This window comes from Stegodyphus dumicola, chromosome X1, assembly GCF_044657685.1.
Source record: "Stegodyphus dumicola isolate Sdum_Otavi_A_Nest chromosome X1, ASM4465768v1".
In the NCBI taxonomy this organism is placed as follows: Eukaryota; Metazoa; Arthropoda; class Arachnida; order Araneae; family Eresidae; genus Stegodyphus; species Stegodyphus dumicola.
The window spans coordinates 154,958,521-154,979,015 of NC_140780.1; the positions used below are offsets into that span (position 1 = coordinate 154,958,521).

At 33.2% G+C, this 20,495-nt stretch overlaps 1 protein-coding gene across 2 annotated transcripts in view; it reads right to left on the bottom strand.

Moving 5' to 3' along the window:
- Window positions 1-20,495, bottom strand: part of LOC118180902 (uncharacterized) — a 113,650-nt gene that overhangs the window by 18,065 nt on the left and 75,090 nt on the right. For both annotated transcript variants that reach the window (XM_085807926.1, XM_035349978.2), the window contains exons 18-19: window positions 19,399-19,487; window positions 6,158-8,581 (exon numbers count right to left, since the gene is read on the bottom strand). In XM_085807926.1, coding sequence (XP_085664052.1) covers window positions 6,158-8,581; window positions 19,399-19,487 — 2,513 coding nt within the window. The remainder of the gene's footprint in view (window positions 1-6,157; window positions 8,582-19,398; window positions 19,488-20,495) is intronic.

A 20,495-nucleotide genomic window follows, 5' to 3' on the forward strand; every position in this document is an offset into this window, starting at 1 on the left:
CACAATCTCCACAGAAGCGCAGAAATTCTGCCAAGATCGCTCTAAAAGAAAGGTCATGCTAGAGGTATTCTTCGATATCTAGGGCATTGTGCATCTGGAATTCATGCCTGAAGGACGCACTGTGAACAAAGAACTCTACATCGAAATCCTGCGTTATTTGAGTGAGCTGATCTGGAAGAAGAGACCAAAAATGTGGGCTGAGCAAGTTATGGGTGCTGTTGCATTACAACCCTCTTGCTCACTGATCCCACTCGTTAATGATTTTCTTGCGAAAATGAAAACAAGTTTTGAATCATCCTTCTTATTCACCTGATCTCGCACCCTGTGATTTCTTCCTAATTTCTGAACTGGCAAGACACTTGCAGAGTCGTCGATTTCAATCTTCAGATGAAGTTAATATGCATCACAAGCTGAATTAAAGGACATGGCCAAAAATGGATTCCAGATACGTTTCGATGAACTTTACAGGTGCTGGCAAAAGTATAATGTTGCACAAGGGTCTTATTTTGAAGGAGGATGTGTTTCTGCAATTTAATTCATAATATTTTTTATGTTATAGACTCAGTCTGGGAACTTTTGAATCCTACCTCGTATACTGTATTACAAGGAGTAAAATGATATTATACACACATGGAGCAGTTTTATCAGACATAAACCTGCAGCCAGTTTATACTGGAAAAAAAAAAAAAAAAAAACATATCCTTAGTTTCAGCAGTCAGCTTCTGCTAACCATTATGCCAATTAGAATGATGTGAAACAAATGCACAATGTAAAGTTACTCTTGAACCATGGTTTTCTACAGCCTATGTTAGTTTTGTAGGAGGTAGGCAAAGTTAATCTGAGGAAAGCTGTAGTAACTCATTTTCTCTTGTATTTTATTCATGCAGCTCTTTGCAGTAAGTATTGTTTTAGAAACTGGCATTTCATTTCAATGTAAAATGTCCAATTCATTATTTTCCTGATTTTACAATAGCCTCTTTCTACCCATACCAGAAAGTGGTTAGTGACTCTGAGTGCCATACTGTAGGGCCTGGGTTCGAATCCCCAAGAAGACATGGATATAATTTGTCTGTCCCTTCACAGGAGGCAATGGTGGCCTACCTATTCAGTGCCTGCATAATAAAGAGACCACTGCTTCCAGCCTTAGAGCGGCCAATACCTATAAAAAGCTAGTGCTTGCCATTAGGATAAAAAAATTGCTTCTTTTTTTCTTTCCACTATATGTAGCAGGAAATCAAATGCATGCAACCCCCTGCCATATTACATCTTCCCTTTTAACATTCTGTTTCAGTTCTGAAAGAATTAATAAAATAAAATTAAATATCTAGATAGAAATAGATTTTGTTGATAAAAATTTCCAAAGATTAGGTTCTAAATTCTTACCAAAAATTTGAAAATTTGCATTAGCAATAAGCTGCCTACTTGGAAAACAAAAAAAAAATAAGTTCATTTGTTGATTGTTTTAATGCTGAAATACAAAGAAACATAATAAAACAAAAAAGCATAATATTAAATGATCTATTTATTCTCTGTTTTCACAAATTAACATTTTTGAAACTATTTCTACATGCAAAATGTTTTCTGCTAAAATATACTCATGGATTATATTATTTGCCCAGATGTACACCACTTACATCTTTACTAATGCATTTACATTAGTTTTGGCAAAAGCATAAACAGTTGTTGGTATGTATAAATTTCTAGTAGACCCAGGATGAAATGCCATTATGAGACCTACAAATTCAGATAGCTATAAGAGAAAATTTGTCATTACTCTGGGTATCAAAAGTAAATTATAAATCAATCACATCATGCTGAAAATACAAGGAAAGTTCTGCAACTAGAAATATAATAAATGACACCTTGATGCATAATTAGCAACGATGCTGAATATGAAGGCCTATGTGGCAATGTCATTGTTTAGAAAGTGCACACACTAGGCTAGAACATGAATTGGAACATAAATAAAAAGAACATACACAAAAAATAAGAATACAACAAGTGCAATATACTTAATACCTTCACTGCTGGGTCAAGACGAGAACCCAATTTTCACAGGCAGGGAAATCAAGCCCATACCCTTGGTTTCAGGCTATAGTATATCATACAGGATATCAAGCAACTGCTTATTGCCTCCCACAATAATATAAGGTCTTCTGCTTAAATTTTCCAAAACTACCTTCATACACAAATTTCCATGTGAAAAAGGTTCACTGTTCTATGCAATATGGGAAAAGAATGAAAACATGCATAGCCATATTTACTGGAATTAAGCAAAAATATTACACAGCAATAGGTGTTCAACGGTCATGGATCTGACCATTGGTAGATTACTAAGGTATACAGCCATTAGTTACTTTTATTATTTTTTCACTCAAATTTCCAGCCATTCTTAATCTTAATTAATTCAAGTTTAGGGGACACGATGTGCTACTCTACCTTAGTTGTCAAATTACATAAAAATATTTTTCCAACTTAATAATTTCATACAAAAACAAAATTACAATCTAACATTATGTCTAATACCTGTGTAACTGAGTGTGATACATTTGTTAGTGTAACACAAGGAATTTGGCTGTTTTCATTTTGAATGCCGCTCTGTCAAGATTATGTTAATCTAACACAACTTTATTCAAGCACATTTACCCTTCAACCCTTTAAAGGGCACTGGTACATTGCCAATTTTTTAACCTCCTAAAAGATGCTAGTTTTTCTACAACAAAAGCTGTAATCATAAGTTTTTTTCTAGTGTTTCCTTTTGATTCTAAATGGCAGCACTATCCTATGAATGCTCAATATTTTGAAGTTATGAAATTAACATACCTCATTCCAAGGTATCATGTTTCAAGATTCTTAAATTCTAGTGGAGGGGAAGAAAACATTCAAAATCTGCAAATATAGGACATACACATGCTGAATCTTATATATTTACTACTTCATTTCAATCAGAAGTAATAATTAACAGAAAACCAATTTATATGATTTTAAGACCGGTATATAATATATACTGATGCCCATACTGAGGGTACCAGTCTTCTTTTCTACGCTGCGAGACGGCAGAATTTCTCGATATTATAACAGTTTATGATGTAATCATTTTTATGATTAATTTACAAGTTGTTTAGGATTCAATGTTATGTTTATGGGAGATGGAGAATTACAAACCCTGCGATAGGAGTAAATACAAATATATTAGTTTCCTTTTATTCTTTGTTTACTCCATTCGAGTTTCATTCATCTCTGTTTAGCTAAAAATTTAATTTCAGCCCTTCACCTTTTCCCAGGAGAAAGACTCATTGATTTCAATATTGTCGCCTTATGTCAAAATATCACACAATTCTAGGGGTTAAATGTGGCATGTTAGCCCCAAAAGATGCCCATTGCTTCATGCTTTCCAAAATCCTGGAATGCAGCGAATATGAAAAAAGACAATTGACAACTAATTTGTCAATCGCCCTTTGTGTAAATGCCTTCTTTCCCTTTGTGTGGTCTTATGCACTTTAGATCCATCTCTTAGTGTAATGGAAAAACTTCTGTTTTGAAAGCATGCTTTTATTCTTTAGGGTATTGTCTTTGTTAATTTCAGATGAGAGACTAGAGAACCCAAGAGAAATTTTCTCTCTGGGTTAGAATACAAATAGGTGGTTTTCGAAATAAATTTTCACAGTTGGTGAAAGGAGGGAAAATATTTTTAAGGCCAATTTCAGATGCAGACCAAAATTTAACCAAAAGAGTTGAAAAGGGGCATCTAGGTGGCCAAAGGGATTGAAAATCAAAATAAGAGCTTTAAGGTGTATCAAAAAATAAAATCGTTTAACGGTGTTTCTTCCTGAACAACCTATATTTACAAAAAATAAAAAATATGATGAGTGCACCACATGACTTCCTTGTACGGAATATTAAATTATACCCATTTTTTCTTGCATTTCATTTAAACTTATTGGATTGAATTAAACCTACTTCGGCGATATCGCATAAACCACAATAGAATAAATGCACTCTTTAAAATTCACTATATGTCTTTACCATAGCGACACTCTGGCGCTAGGTACACTTAACAGCATTATATTTCATCCATATTATAACTCAATGAACAAAATTTATATCATTTGAAGAATTATCTAATTGTTGCCAATACGCTTTATTCAAATACTATAATAAATCTAAAACGATGTACAAAAGAAATTAAGCAAACAAAACAAAAAAGAAACAGTTTTCTCAGCCGATTCAGTATTTCTCATTCAATTATTTCAGTTCTCACTTCATGACAAAGCAAAAATACATTAAAACTCAAAATGTCCGTGTTGAAAATTATGAAGTAAATCTTAAACACTTATTTCCTCGAATAAATTACAGAATGGATTAAGCATGATTTGATTCGTAATAATAAAAGAAGATGTTATCTTTGTTATTGCGAAGCTTACTTTCTCTAGATTGGCAACAAATCTACTATTCTGCTCTTTCAAATGCAAACAAGCAGTGCCGCCATGGAAAAAACTATTACGCTTAGCGGCACTTAAACAACTTTTAAATTGTTGATAATTCTAAAAATATTGCAGGCAGATATACTAAAGACATAAAAACCTTGACCGGAAGATAAGAACAACATAATTCAATCATTTTTAAAGCAAAAAATGCACAATTTACAAACATATAAGAATAAAGAAACTGAGATCACTCAGCCGAGTAACAGATTGGATATATTTATATACTTTTGGTGCAGCTAATTGCAACCAAAATACGAGGTGCACATTTACACGTTATAGCAGTCCTATATACAAAATTTTAACGTTCTAAGGCTACTCGTTTTTGAGTTATGCAAGGTACACACGCAGAGACGCCACAAAAAATTTCCTTCAGAATTCATTTTAAATTATTTTTACAATTTTTTTTGGGGGGAAAAGAGTCTTTTATCCAGTCTTTATGGACAAATGTCACACAAAAACATCCTTAAATTCATTCGATAGTGGTGAAAATGGATATTTGCATTGAAATATGATGCCTGAAACTTTTCACGATTACAATACTTCCTTTTACTTCATACAAGGAAGTAAAAAGGGGCCCTTATAGTCCTCAATAACCTTAAGTGTGTGTGCAGGGGGGATCTTGTTATCATAGCACAAAGCACAATCTTTTTTATATACCATCTAAATCATAATATATAAGTTAAAAAATGCAACATACTTTTTCAGCCGAGTCGTAGTGTTTCATTTTTCATTTTTTTTTTTTTTAATTTTTCGGCTGAGTTACATCTCCTTGTAGCATTATACTAGTTCAGTTACAGAAAGATATGGTTTATGCATGCAGTGTTAAATTTACTAATTTTTTTATAAAATAATAATATTGAATTTAAAGCAAGTTAAAAAGCTTTTTACACATATTTTACATAAGTATGTTCAGCAGGGTTCCATCATCATAGTATATAAAAACATTCATTTTATTTTTAAATTTTAAATTTCTAGCGAAATTTCCAGTTTTTGCCTTCAGACATACACTATGTTCAAGCAGCCACATCTATAAACGCACATCAAAAGTACACAAAATTAATTTAAACAACAAAAATTAACAGTTGGCATCTACCTGGAAGAAAATGTCTTAGAGGGGCACCGGTATAAAATATATACCAGCTCTCAAAGTTCAGGATTTTGCTCTAGATTTTTTTTTAAGTGTCAACTTTGCGATCTTATGGTCCATAAGTTATAATTCGTGCCAAATTTTACCACAATTTAAATTATTTTATATACTGCCCCTAAAAGGGTTAAGTAATTTTTCATTTGTATGAAAATGTTCCTTCACGAAGTAATTCTTTACAAGAAAGGCTATGTTTCATTAATCTGACATGAAAATCTGCAGTACTCTATAGCAAAACTTAACATGCCATTAAACATATAACATCTACTATAAAGTAAGAAACCATACAGGTAAAGAAAAAAATTATTAAGATGATATGTCAGAAAAACAAAGTCGCTTATTAGTTTCAGAATGAGAAAACCAACTTTCACATAATAGTACAATGCTTAAAAAGTTTAAATTGTAAAACAGTAATTATCTATTCAAATAAATACATTGGCTAAAAAAAGTCATATACATACTGCAACAAATAGGTAAAACAATTGATTCAACTGTTATTACTACAATAAATACAAAAGGAACCTACCATTAACATCCATGGAGACCTCTGAATGTTGCTGTACAATTTCTTTTGTTGATCCATCATGTGAACTCTTTGAGGAAATGGATACAGAGCTTTCACCACTTATGCTTGGAAGACGTTTCTTACTCAACATGGCCACACCCATAGTAGGTTTTAGAGGTGTGCGTGGCGTTTCTGGGGGTGACTTTTCAGAACTTTTATCAGCAACAAGAGGAAGGCTAATAGTAATTTGAGGCTTTATTCTAGCTTCAACATAATACAGAGAACTAGTATATGGAGAAAGACTATTGGAAGCATTACTGTTCAAACTGCTATTACTGCTACTCTTTGAGGAAATATTTCCTTGTTCATGAGATTCACCATGTATGCTTGATTTGCTAGTTGGCAAATCCAAGGAAGTGACAAAATTTTCATTTTGATTTAAATCATGGCAAGGCTTCTTATAATCTAGAATGGGTAACGCAGTAGGAAGATTATCAGTTTGTACACCTGAAGATACAGTAATGACTTTCTTTTGAGCTTTAGGTGAACCAAAAATAGCCCTGACTAACCGTGGGGATCCAAAAAACTTTCTTTCACTTTGTGTAGATGATATTTCTTTTTGCTCTGCCTTCTTTGCTTCTTTTGCTTGCTTTTTGCTATCACTTTGTGTAGATGATATTTCCTTTTGCTCTGCCCTCTTCGCTTCTTTTGCCTGCTTTTTACTTTTAAAAATATTCTTTTTGTCAAGTTTTGGAGAAGTTAGTTTCTTCATAAATTTGGGGGAATTGAAAAATTTGAAACTTGTGTTCTTGGGAGAATTAGCATCAGATGAAACAGCATCCAATGTAAAATTACCATCATGATGACTAGGATGAGAATTTGCTGAATCTGGCAAAATCTGACTCTGTTTATCAAAAGTAATGTCTATGTAAGAATCAGAGTTATTTGCATTGATACTACCAACATTTGCTTGACATGGCTGATCTGTATACCCAAATCCCATGTTTTCAATTCCTTCAGATGAGTCATAAAAATTCGACCCACTATAATGGCTGGAATTTGAAATAGTACTTCTATTTGAACTACCTCTTTCAAACTGCTGCATATATCTATTTTCTGATGCATACATATCAACAGTACAGGGAAAATAATTTTCAGAATTTCCAGGAATGCCTCCAGGAGATATAATTTTTGAGTTTTGTAATGGAAATTCTAAAGCACCTTTATTTGCAACAGAATTTTTATTCTGTACAGACATTGAGCATGCTGAGTCTATAAGATCTCCACTTGGGAAAAATCTCATTTCTCTTCTTCCAGACTCATGCTTATTAAAATTAGCTTGACATGAAGATTTTAGTTGTTGTTGAGACACTTTCTTTCCTTCAAATACTTTGTTGTATTCTTTATCAAGTAAACTAACAAACTTCTCTGGTGGAGATGAAATTTCTCCATGACAATAATATGGAGAACCAGAAGACAATGAAGAGCTGTATGTCAATGGTTCTGTATTATGAGCAATGTTTGAAAGTTTCTTAGATACCTGACTTTCAGACGCACTCCTTTTGCAGTTAGGATGTTGATGTGTTGCAGGCTTCTTAGTATCATCTGACATGGCTTGACATTTTTTGCCTTTATTATCAGCACTGGCATTATTAGATGTTCCTACTTTAGCTAAATAATCAAATGAATCAGAAATTTTTGCCACATATCCAGGTGCTGGAACTCCTTTCTGTAGACTGAATTTTTTGCTTAAGCTTGAAGTCACAGAATTCTTTTGACTTAGATTGCTGTATGAGACAGCCATTCTTGCTACAAGCCCTGGAGTAATTTCTTTAGCAAGTGCTCTCTGCTGCCTTCCAAGCGATGATGTCAGTATGTCATACTCTTCATCGATAGAATTCCACATTTGATGACCATGACTTGCTTTCTTTAAAATGTTTGTCTGATTATATATAGAAGGGACAGAGTTATCGCCAAGACAAGTTTCATGGCTTGCTTTTCCAGTCAAATTACTATGATTGTCCTTTAAATGAGTGTAAGACTCAGTACAGCTGAAAGACCTATTATAAAAAATTTTGTGACTATGGGACTCTACACATCTACTAACAGACTTAGTATATGAATCAGCTACAGGTGTGTAAAGAGAACTAGTATTTGACGGCATACCTTCTTTCATTTCCAAATTACTTACAGCATTCTGATTAATCCAATGCATGAGAGTTTTGTTACTTGCATTACGTTTTATAACTTTAGGAAATGCTGAATGTGATGACTTTTTATTATCAACTGAATGGAAATTTTTTTCTTTCTTTTGAGATTTCTGAGCAAAATCAAATGAATGATCTGAGGCTGATGAAACAGAAGACCATTCATTGGTATCCTCAGAACGTCGCATTACTGTTGGACTACCACTTTCACTGTCTTCAGTCTCACTGTAAAATTTATCTAAATGGGTACAAAAAAAGCATTTTTAATTGTCTGGCAAAATATTATATTATTAAAAATTACCTCAGCATTAATTTTGCATTCTACTTAATTTTCAAGCGTACAACAGATCTAGCAGAAATGCTATCAAAATAACCTTGATTTAAACTTTTAAATCTCAAATTATTTTTAATACAGTTCATTTAATACTTGAACATCAAAAGCAGTATTTTCTTACTGCTTGCCAACTGCTAAGAAATAGTGAGATTTTATAACATAACTAATGAGCATATAACTCAAAACAAAACATATCAAATTATTACATTTTTATTGAACTGAAATAGAACAGATTTTGGATTTGGATCAGGGAAAACAATGAGATAATGTGAAGAAGAGGTTCCACAAAACATCATGTTACTACTAAAGCAAATGCAACTTTGCATAAGACAGGAAAAAGTTCGCAATATCACATACTATGCGCTCCTTAAATTCCAATACAAACTCTGCATTAGTTTGGATGCTTTCTAGGAGACTATTTTAAAAGCTGTCAGGATATTTTTCAATTCTTTCTGAAAAGCCTCTACATGTTTCCTGCACATCTTGAGTTGTTTTACTTTCTAGAAATGCATCTAATTGATATAATTTAAAATTCACACCTTACATTTAGTAACTTGATTGTGTATACGATAACTTGATTGTATATACGACTGCTTGGATTTTTTACTATATTTTTCTTACGAAAAATAAATAATGAATCAAATTTTTTTACTCATGGACACTTCACTATTAATTAAAGGACACTAAGTGTTCGTTCACCACAATGAAAAACAACACTGCTCTAATCTATCACATTAATTTATGTAGGTCTTTCTGATAAGCAAGTCCTTTCCTTGTTCAAGCTATATGCAACTCAAATTTGCCAGTGATAATGCACGCCTTTGAAATGCACTGGCAGCTAGAGGAAGCAGACAAAAATGGGTCCATTCGGACCTGAAAACCTGTAGAGAGACAAGGCACAAACAGGCTGACTGACAACACAAATGATGCCAAGTCACTGACCACTTTTAAGTCCATCGAGCTTTCCCAATTGGCTATGGCAGCCTCAGAGTGGGAGAAAATATATCAAGAACTAGAAGCTGCACAACTGACCCAGCCAGCCCAGTTCTGGGATCTGTTTGGTCAACTGGTCCCGTGTTTTACAGGGACAGTCCCAAGCATGTTCAACAGAATTGAGGTCTGAAAAATACGCAATATGATGCAGATAATATCTTCTCCAATATCTCAGTCATACTATCTGTTCTCTGTAAATGAGCACAGATATTTACATTTGGACAGCTGGGGCCGATTGCTCCATACAAAAGATTAATGTGACCTAGAAGTATTTCTGCACTTCTTTTCGTCATGATTGGCTCTTTTGCAAAGGTATCTGACATTTTGCATAATCTTTGCTTACACATAAGCATAATAAACTAACTTCTAAAATACACCATTGGTGGCAATGAGCTCCCTGTTAGCAACCACTCAATGTCTAAAATCACTCTCAAGAGTGAACTGGGATTCACGTAAGTATATCACCACTGACCTCTCTTGATGACTTAGTGATGATACATGACCTAGTGATGATACGGATAAAATTTTCATAGCATCAATTTGCTCATTACTTTTACTGTATTTGAGGGACAGCAAGAAAGGGCAATATTCAATTATACCTTAGTAACTGTCAAGCAGTGTAGTTCAAGTATTTAACCCTACCTCACTAAAGCTTCATAAACTCTACAAGTTCATTTGACAGCACTGCATGATTTCCACTCCTTGGTGTAACTAACACATTTTTTAAATACCTGCACATTTATTGATTAATCTGTACAATTTACAATAAGACCATTGTACACTAAAAATGCTTTTTATTAGCAACTAGCGGGCTGAAGCCCGCTTTTAATTGTTTGAGTGTATAAGACTTCCCATGTTAAATTTCCGGCAATTTTAACCGGCTTATTCCTGTATGCATCCAGAAAATACTGCATACACGTTACACATGCGGAAAGTCATGAAAACACCCATTCAGCAAGCCCGTTCCCCGGGATTCGAAAGTTGCACCGAACTACCAGTTTTGAGCAGCTTTGCGCGGGCTGCACCCGCTTTATTCCCCTATTCATCCAGAAGATACATCACACACATTACACATGCGGAAAATCACGAAAACACCCATGCAGCCAGCCCGCTCGCCGGGATTCGAAAGTTGGACCGAACTACCAGTGTTCAGCGGTTTTGCACAGGCTTCGCCCACTTTATTCTCGTCTGCACCCAGAAGATACTGCATAGACAATACACATGCAGAAAATCACGAAATCACCCATACAGCCAGCCCGCTCGCTCGGATTCGAAAGATAGACCGAACTACCAGTGTTCAGCGGATTTGAGTGGGCTGCACCCGCTTTATTTACGTATCCGTCCATTAGATACTGCATACACGATACACATGCCTAAAATAACAAAACACCCATGCAGCCAGCCCTTTTGCGGGTATTCGAAAGTCAGACTGAACTACCAGAGTTCAGCGCTTTTGCTCGGGCTGCGCCCGCTTTACTCACGTAGGCGTCTAGAAGATTCTGCATACAGGATACACATGTGTAAAATCACAAAAACACCCATGGAGCCAGCCTGTTCATCGGAATTCGCAAGCTCCACTACGTTAATTTCATCCCTGGCAAATGGCCTTGACGATTCCCACGACCGAACAGAAACCAGCTTTCCCCCCTCAAAACCTTCGATTCCCAACCTGTCCCCAAAGATATGGGAAGGAAAGAAAAAGGAGTATTAGGGCATTTTTAATTACCCTGCTAATTAGGCTCCTAATTCCCAAATCAGCGTGGAATCAACGCCATGAGTCGTTTTATCCTCTCGCGGCTTTAAAATTCAAAATTTCAAAGAAATCGGCCGGTAAGTTCCCGAGTTACCGATTTTTTGTGCATTTTTTTGGGCTCAATTTCTCTAATTAAGAAAAATTCATATCTTGGGAACCAATAGTGCGATCGGCTCCAAATTTAGAAATTTATAACTCATAGATAGTCAAATGAGGGATGCCCTTTATTTTAGATGGATTGGCAAATTAGATGATCAATTAGCATAATGATTAAAAATGCTCCACTACGTTAATTTGGTCCTTCACGAATCTCCTTGACGATTCCAACCGGAGACCGGATACAGCTGCAACCCCTCAAAACTCGTTTTCTTCGAAAACCAGCCTGTCCACAAAGATATGGGAAGGAAAGAAAAAGGAGTTTTAGGGCGTTTTTAATTACCCTGTTAATTCAGCTTCTAATTCGCAAATCAGTGCGGAATCATAGCCATCGGTCGTTTCATCATCTCACGGATTTAAAATTCAAAATTTCAAAGAAATCGGCGGGTAAGTTCCCGAGTTACCGATTTTTTCTGCAATTTTCGGCCTAATTAGCATCTTGGCTAATTAAAGTCGCACAAAGATACAAATAGCCAAAATGGCTAGCCACGGACATTCTGAATCCAACAGTATGCTTCGCTAAGCTCTGCACCCAGCCGTTCCGGAGGAGTTGAGGTTACAAACACACAAACAGAGGCAGACAGATTTTAATAGTTAGCAATTATTTCATTTCATATTCACCCTTGTAATACTGTGTAATACTGTTTTTTTTTTTTTTTTTTTTTTTTTTTTTTTTAATGTAGGTAAGAAAGCTACATTTTTCATTAAGGTTAACGCTTTCTAATTGTATATACGTATCTGTTCATTTACATTTATAACATCACAATATTTAAAATATTTTGTTTTTAATACATTTTTTGTATTAAAAAAAGTCTGGTTTAGAGTGTGCAAGAATAGAATTTACCTTACAGGTTTGTACATATTTCTGCATGTGGAAATCAAGCACTCTTAAAGATGTTTGAAGACCATTAACTTTCTGAAGCTGTACAGCAGTTGTACCAGGAAAATAATTTTCTTTAACTCCGGCTGTAGCACAACTGTCATACCAGCCATTCCCTCCCTATTTTAGAGAATCACCTATCTGCAGATCTCTGGGTGGTCCATTGTCGCTGCTCAGAATAGCCGCTGGCTATGCATTATTTCCCTCTTCTTATCAGTTTGGCTACATTTTGGCAAAAACTGCAGGTTTCGTCTCGCGTCAATATACTTGAAAATGAAATAGAGGCCATCTCTAATCTTTTTAGTACTGACTTTTGCTATGATTAAAACATCAGCAATTTTGCATGCTGTTTAAGCTTACCAGATTTAATGCTTTTTAATCATAGCAAATAAGAATAGATTAATTTTTTATATTTAATGCCCTTCTAGAAAATAGTTAAAACTGCTTTTATCATTTACTTCCTTTTTATATTTATGAATAATACGATTTTATTTTGACATTTTTTTGGAGTGCATAAAACCCTTAAGAATTGTTAACTCTTTCAAAGTGCTTCTATTATGTAGGAAATTTTGTCTGATTTATCAGAAGACAAATAAGAGACAATTGTATGCATAATCGTTTTTGTGATTTTCATTCATTCAATGATTTTCATTGATTGTAAATTAAGTAAAATCAATTTATCTTTAGACCCTCTTTTACGATAAGATCTGTCAAAAAGTATTTAAATATCGATAAAGCTCACCTTACTTCTAAATTGAATCAAAACATCAGTTACATTGTATAAAATTTAGGGCAGTTTTATTTGCTGAAATTCTTATACTCCTCAAGAGATAAAGGGAATTCAGACAAGTTAATGAAAAAAATATCTTTAAAAAAGGTTGTTATTTTGTCCGTAATAAGGTGTATGTCAACTTACTATTAAATGTACGAGAATTAGGATTGGATTACGGAAAAGCACGCGAACGCTATCTGCTTAAGTGGATGGATGCTTTCGTGTAAGCCTTTTTAAGAGAAAATTGCTCGCATTTACATTCCTGGTGGAAAACGTCACATGTAATCAACCTGTTCTTCGGGTTTGATTGGATTAATTTTGTTCACTTACTGAATTACATCAAAGCACACAACAATTACCTGTTTAAGGGTAAGGATGCCTTCGCAGAGGACTTTCTAAGGGAAGCTGGCTTGCATTTACGTTACACAAAAACCATGAATAACAACCCTTTAGGCGGGATTCAAACCCGAGTGAGCTACAAGTGTTCAGCCACCTTTACCGCTCTACTGAAGGGCCCGTAAAAAAATTGATAAAGAAAAAGTATTGAAATAACCGGTTTAATTAACTAACTTATATTTCTCAATCGACAGTACATAAATTACGCATATGAGGGGATTACTTGTGAATAAATAAACTGTATTGCACTTTTCTCCACTATTTCATATTACGATGGGATTATTGCATGTCAAAGTTATTTCTCATGAATTAATTTTGCTCCGTTCACAATTTTTTATATTTTCAAAGAGAAAATTTCACACTTTAAATAAAAAAATACAAGAAAAGATACTTTATGCAAAATTTGGCGTAAACGGTTTTCTTAATGTTGCTTTGAAAATATTCCAGGGTAATCGTTTTCATTACTGGAAGAAATATGAAAAACATATTTACTACATTGTAAGTGTCAACACCCAGTATGTCCTTATTCTTTTGAAAACGTGAAAGATTACTCTTTCTAAAATAAATTAGAAAATATATTATGCGCAAATAGAATATTCGTTGAAAATGAAATAGACTTCAACCTTTGGATATAACGATGGTTTTAGGCAAAATTTCTACCTATGAAAAGAAATTGACGTATAATTAATTCTTCATGAACATTTAAAACTGTTCTAAAAAATACTTCTGATGATTGCATGTATAGGACACAGATTTTTTTCCCTCTGCTAACATAAACAAAAGCCAATTTTACAAAGAAAAATTCTCGTTAAAGACATACCTCCTTTGCCTGATAGTCCAATGTAATATTTGTTAAAGTTAAATGATGAAACGCAACCAATGTATCTCGGATTTTCTTTTTTATGTTATAATAACAAAATTATCGAAAAAAGCAGATTTAAAGCTCTGTTATTGTTATGTAAAGCTTTATTATTGCTGTAAGTTCATCTCAAAATCTAATTGTATTGAATCTCATTCTAATCGTCTAATGGTAATAAATATTACTATTATTATTTCATCAAATTAGTCATTACCATTATTTTGTTAATGAAAATATGTTATTAAAAATCGCATTCCAGCCTGCAGACTTACAAAGCTAGTTCGTATTTATTATATTTTGTAAAATTTTGTTCTTGTTTTCTAATTTCTAATACGAAAATACACGAATATAAATGAAGAGTGAAAACAAAGTTTAAAAATTCACAAATTATTTACGAAATTGATTCAGAAATAGTGAGTGAAATATAAACATTGCATACATTTTTTTTCTAAATAAATAGTACACTGGATATGTATCCAGTACTGCATATTTATTTATGCACTACTTATTCAGAACTTCATTTAAATGAAAGCAAAATAATCATCGAAAAAAATCACAAATCTAGCAACCCATCTACTATGGGACAGCGTCCGACAAACGTGTAAATTTTACTGCATCCATGGAGGGGGACTAACGACTTTTCTCATTCGGAAAATGTCAAAGAGGGGGCAAAACTGTTTCGGATCACACCGGTCTGAAGGCTATAATATTATGAGAATTTCAGCCCGGTTTTAGAAGGTTAATGGAAAAAGTTACGGACCTATCAAGCAAATAGGAACTGAATAAACTAATGCAATCATCCCTACATGTGAACTTCATTTCCATAATTTGTAAGAATAAAATAAATCTTTTTAATAATAAATCTAAATAAAATAAATCTAAATTTCTGCAAAAATTTTCTGCAAAAAGTAGAACACATGGTTATTAAATGTAATCTGATATTTAACTTAATTACAAACACACTCAAGAATAAAATTAACTTCATAAAGTTTTTCATGTAATTAGCATTAAATTATAAATTTTTTAAAATATTTAAATTTTACACTTAAAATAGTCCCACATATTTTAAAGAAAATTACTGATTTTTTATTTAAATTTTACTAACAATTACCTCTATATTGATTCTTTATTTTATGTCTCATTTTATCATGTATTCACTCAATCCAGATGTCACATACTCAGTCAGTCCTGTATGTCAAGTGGTATATCCACAATAAGGATTAAGGGAAAATGATTACTTCCCTTAACATGTAGAGATAACTTTTAAGGGTGAGCAGTTAGTTACAAATTATTAAATTATATAGTTAGATACCTTTAGTCTTAATATATTTATATATAGTTATAATTTTATTTTATTGGGGGAAAAATCTATTAAAAAAGAGTTAAGATCCTTTTACAGCACTTATAATTTCTGATACTGATTCTAAAACGATATTAGTATAATTATATATTAAAAGCTACATAATATTTATCTTTTATAGTAATAACAAACAACAAAATGCTCACACACCTTTTTAACTTGAAAATTTTCCATATATTTTTTGCTAATTTATCTCAGTTTCCTTCTATTTAGCATTTCTTCTTAGTTTCAATAAACAAATAAATGTTCCCACTATTTTCTGCGTCATCTCTTAATTTAAGACACAATAACACACCGAATAAATACTAATTCAGAAGTCAAACAACAAAAATCAGCGTTAATTTACAAAATTTTCACAGGACTAGTTTCGATGGTTTTACCGAACCATCATCTTCAGCTGCAAAACCGCAAATGAACAAGATAGGAAATAATGCTTAGATAAGATAAGAAAGCCTGGACAAGAATAAGCAAGTGGCGCCATCTGTTGGCGAAACCAGAACTAAAACATAATTTCTTTAAAGGCCGAAGGCAAATTTGGATTGGAGTTAGGATCGTTAATTAGAACAGAAAGATTTTTATGAATGTGAAATGCCTCTAGAAAATCCAGTTCTCCAATGGAAGAAGTTTTTTGAATAATTTTGGCAGCAGAAAAATTGAAATTGTGATTTTCGCACCAACAATGTTGAGCAACAGATGACTTCTGTGTTTCCTTTTTTCTAACATATGCCTCATGTTCTTTGACGCGAAATTTTAAGGCTCTCTTAGTTTGGCCAATGTAAATTAAACCGCACTGGCAAGGAATCCTATAAATACCCCAGGAATTCATATCCGGAATGGGGTCCTTGAGTATAGAAGTTGGAATTTTATTGATGGGAGAGTAAACAACCCGAAAGTTAAATTTCTGCAAAATATGTGCAACTTTATAGCTAATTGATGGAAAGAAGGGAATGACAACAGAATTTTTATAATATCCTAAAATAAGAGTGTGGCTTTTAGTGTGTTGAGATGAGAATTTTTTAACTGCTTGATTAATAATGTTGGGTGAAAAGCCCCTGTCAATAGCTATTGCTTTTAAATAATTTAGTTCTTCATCAAGGGCTAGTTTGGAGGAGCAAACTTGAAGAGCACGGAAAACATAGGAATAAAATGAAGCTAACTTTTGTTTAGTCGGATGACATGATTTAAAGTGTGGTGGAAGGCAAACCGATGAAGGTTTACGGTAAACTGTAGTACTGAAGTTGGATGTGTTACGTGTGACCAGAATGTCGAGAAACGGAAGAGAATTGCAAGTCTCAAGTTCAAAAGTGAACTGAATAGCAGGATCAATAGAATTCATTGTTGAAAGAACTCTATTTAAATCATCTTTATTACCTTCAAACAGGGTAAAAGTATCGTCTACGTAGCGGAACCATGCCGGGAAGTTTAAAGTTTCAAACAATTTTGATTCATAATAATGCATGTAGATATCAGCCAGGATGGGACTGAGGGGGCTTCCCATGGCTAATCCCTCAGTTTGCTTGTAATATTTATTTTGGAAAACAAAATGTGTTTGTTTCAAACAGAGTTGAGTGAGAGAAATTAGCTCATCAATTTCGATGCAAGAGAAATGAAATTCGCGAAGTCTGGTTTCTAGACATCTTAATGCACCCTCCACTGGGACATTGGTGAAGCCACTTGCTTATTCTTGTCCAGGCTTTCTTATCTTATCTAAGCATTATTTCCTATCTTGTTCATTTGCGGTTTTGCAGCTGAAGATGATGGTTCGGTAAAACCATCGAAACTAGTCCTGTGAAAATTTTGTAAATTAACGCTGATTTTTGTTGTTTGACTTCTGAATCTCTTAATTTGTTAAGGTTTTAACAATTAACTATGAAGAATAATATTGTCTCTCTCTTATAAATTTCTTCTTTGATGAGTTTCTTTTTTAGATTTTCCAATTTAATTAAAGATTTATCTTATTCAAAGGAACATTTTGTACTCAGAATGTGAAAAAGAAACTAATTTTATTTCTTTAATAATATGAGTATTCAGAATAAATATGAAATTATATAAAGTCACGGCTGGTGCTAGAGTAGCAGAATTATTAGAATTTACTGAAGCACTGAGTAATGAAACAAAGGACTGGCAAAATTTTTATAGTTTAGGGCAGTCAATGAGGCATGTATGGTGCACTGAGACATATAAGATGACTCTTTTAATAAAATGCTGGTATTTTATTTCTTTGCTTGCTTCAATGCTAGTGTCTATTGGATAGATAAGAAAACAAAGGGAATATTTTCTTTTGGATGTTAAGAGAAAGACTTCTGGGATGAAACTGAAAAAATTCAAATAATTTGTTTTTTCAATGTTCTTCCAAAAATTTTCCAAAAGATACGAAATTCATCATAAATTCCCTATAAAACACATCCATTATGTGTTAATACTATGAAGACACTTTTCATTTCATCACATGTTTTTGGAAATTATAAGAAAACTTTCTTGAAATAATTTTTCTGGAAATCCTGCCTTAAATTTCTTATTAAACATTCCTAGGTGCAAGGCCTAAATTCCAAAAGAAAAATTATTTCACTCAACTCTGTAAGAGCAAAAAGCCATATTTTTTTGGGGGGGGATTCAGAAAAGAAAAGTGTAAAGTGAATTTTTCATGAGAAAACTTTCTTACACATTTAAATATGATAAAACAATTACATAGAAAAAACTCATCATTAAAAAAAATACAAAAGTAGCCAAATGAAATGAATTTTTAAATAATTACTACTGCTTTTTTTTAAAAAAAAAAAATTGTTTCAGGAACTGCTTTGTAGCATTCATTACCTTGTTTAGCTTTCAAAATCAAAATATTCCCAAGACACTAAAATGGATAAAGTAATGTCACTTTAAAATATAGCAGGAGAAAGCAAAAATGTTTTAATAATATTTCTTAAATATAATTTTAATATATTATCTTTCTTTTATTATTTTTATCAGTGTTAATTATGTTTGCAAGAAAAATTGAAAGATTCACAAATATCTGAATAAAAAAAATTTGTATGCAAACTGATCTTGCCACCTGCCTTGCAAATCTCCTGCACACTGCCAAAATGTGGATAAGTTGTTAAATTTCGCACCGCATACTAAAACTCATACCCCAAAAACATAAAAATTGTTTTAATTTAATATTTTATGAATTGTTCATTCGTAAAAATGAAATTATTTTGAAATCTTTGTTTCAATCAAGCCACGCCCTTGTGCCTGAATCTTGAGTATCCACCTTTTTATATCAAGAAGAAGAAAAGAATTCAAGCATTAACTCATTAAAAGCAAAATGAGAGTCACCCTCCCACTAATTATGTAACAATCGCTCTAGGAAAGCTTAGTAGGATATACAGTGACTTTTTTATTTCAGTGCATGCCTTATTTCATTCACTGTAATAAAAATATTATCATAAGAAAGAGAATAACTCTTGACAAAGCACTATGCATGTCTGCATATTCTCAATGTATCACTAAGAATTCAATTATCTTTTTCATATGCTAGAAGCATGCATGTATTTAACACAAACAATAACATACCTAAAATTAGTTCAGGCTTAAGATATCCACTTGCAACATCTGATGATGTGTGGTATGCTATTGCTGCTAAACCCATTTTATTCATCCAACTGAAATAATATCAGGATATTAAAAAATATCATTTTATTCATCCAACTGAAATAATATCAGGATATTAAAAATTAATGTTAGAAACAAATTTGCTCCAGTAGCGTAATTAGCAAAATTGTATTTAAAAATGCAATATACACAGTGTTCTTTAAATAATAATAAATCAGGTTATACAGTTTAAATCCAGCAAACCTAGGAGATGCAAAGCACAGAAACTGGTTAAAAAAAATTGGCAATAACAGAATCCCTGTATTAAAAATCGTACATCTAAGCACAATGTAAGCCAACTTACCCCATAAATACATTGCTGTGATATGAAAAATAAAACAGAAAATAATACATAATATTCACTGACACAGTTTAGATTTCATTTCTGCATAAAAAAAGCTTTGGCCTGAACTGGAACTTCTGCAGCATTAACAAAAATTGTTACATTTTCATTACATCAAAGCTTAAAATATATACGTGAACTATATCACCCTATTCTCTCAGTGACTCTCAAAAGCTTTCAGCAGCTTTAAACTGTTGTGTCCTTCCTTTTTGCAACAAACTTTACAGTTCCCCTTTCTGTCTTTCTGAATTAGACACTGTTGAACATCTGATGTGTCCACAGATGAATCTTTATGTACTGGAAAGCTGTGCTGGTAGTTGTACGAAGTTAAATCATAAATTTTACATCTGAAGAATTACTAGCCCAATTTTCTGCCCCTTGTAGTCTCTAAAGGGCTGTTCCCACTGGGGTTTATCTGAGCTAACGGAGTCAGTTCCATGTATCAACTAGCTTCGCTATGCCTGAAGTTCAGATTTTTCAACTTGCTGCCCTAAGGGGGGAAAACTGGTTTTGGAGATGGGTCGGCTACGTTAGATGTTCCCGTTAGCTCAGATAAACGCCAGTGGGAACTACCCTTTAAGTGGCATATTGAAGTTCTACAATATATTTGAATTTAAGAAATTAATAGGACTGCAGAGCAAAAACATGGATGCAGTGATACTGAATTCAAAATTGC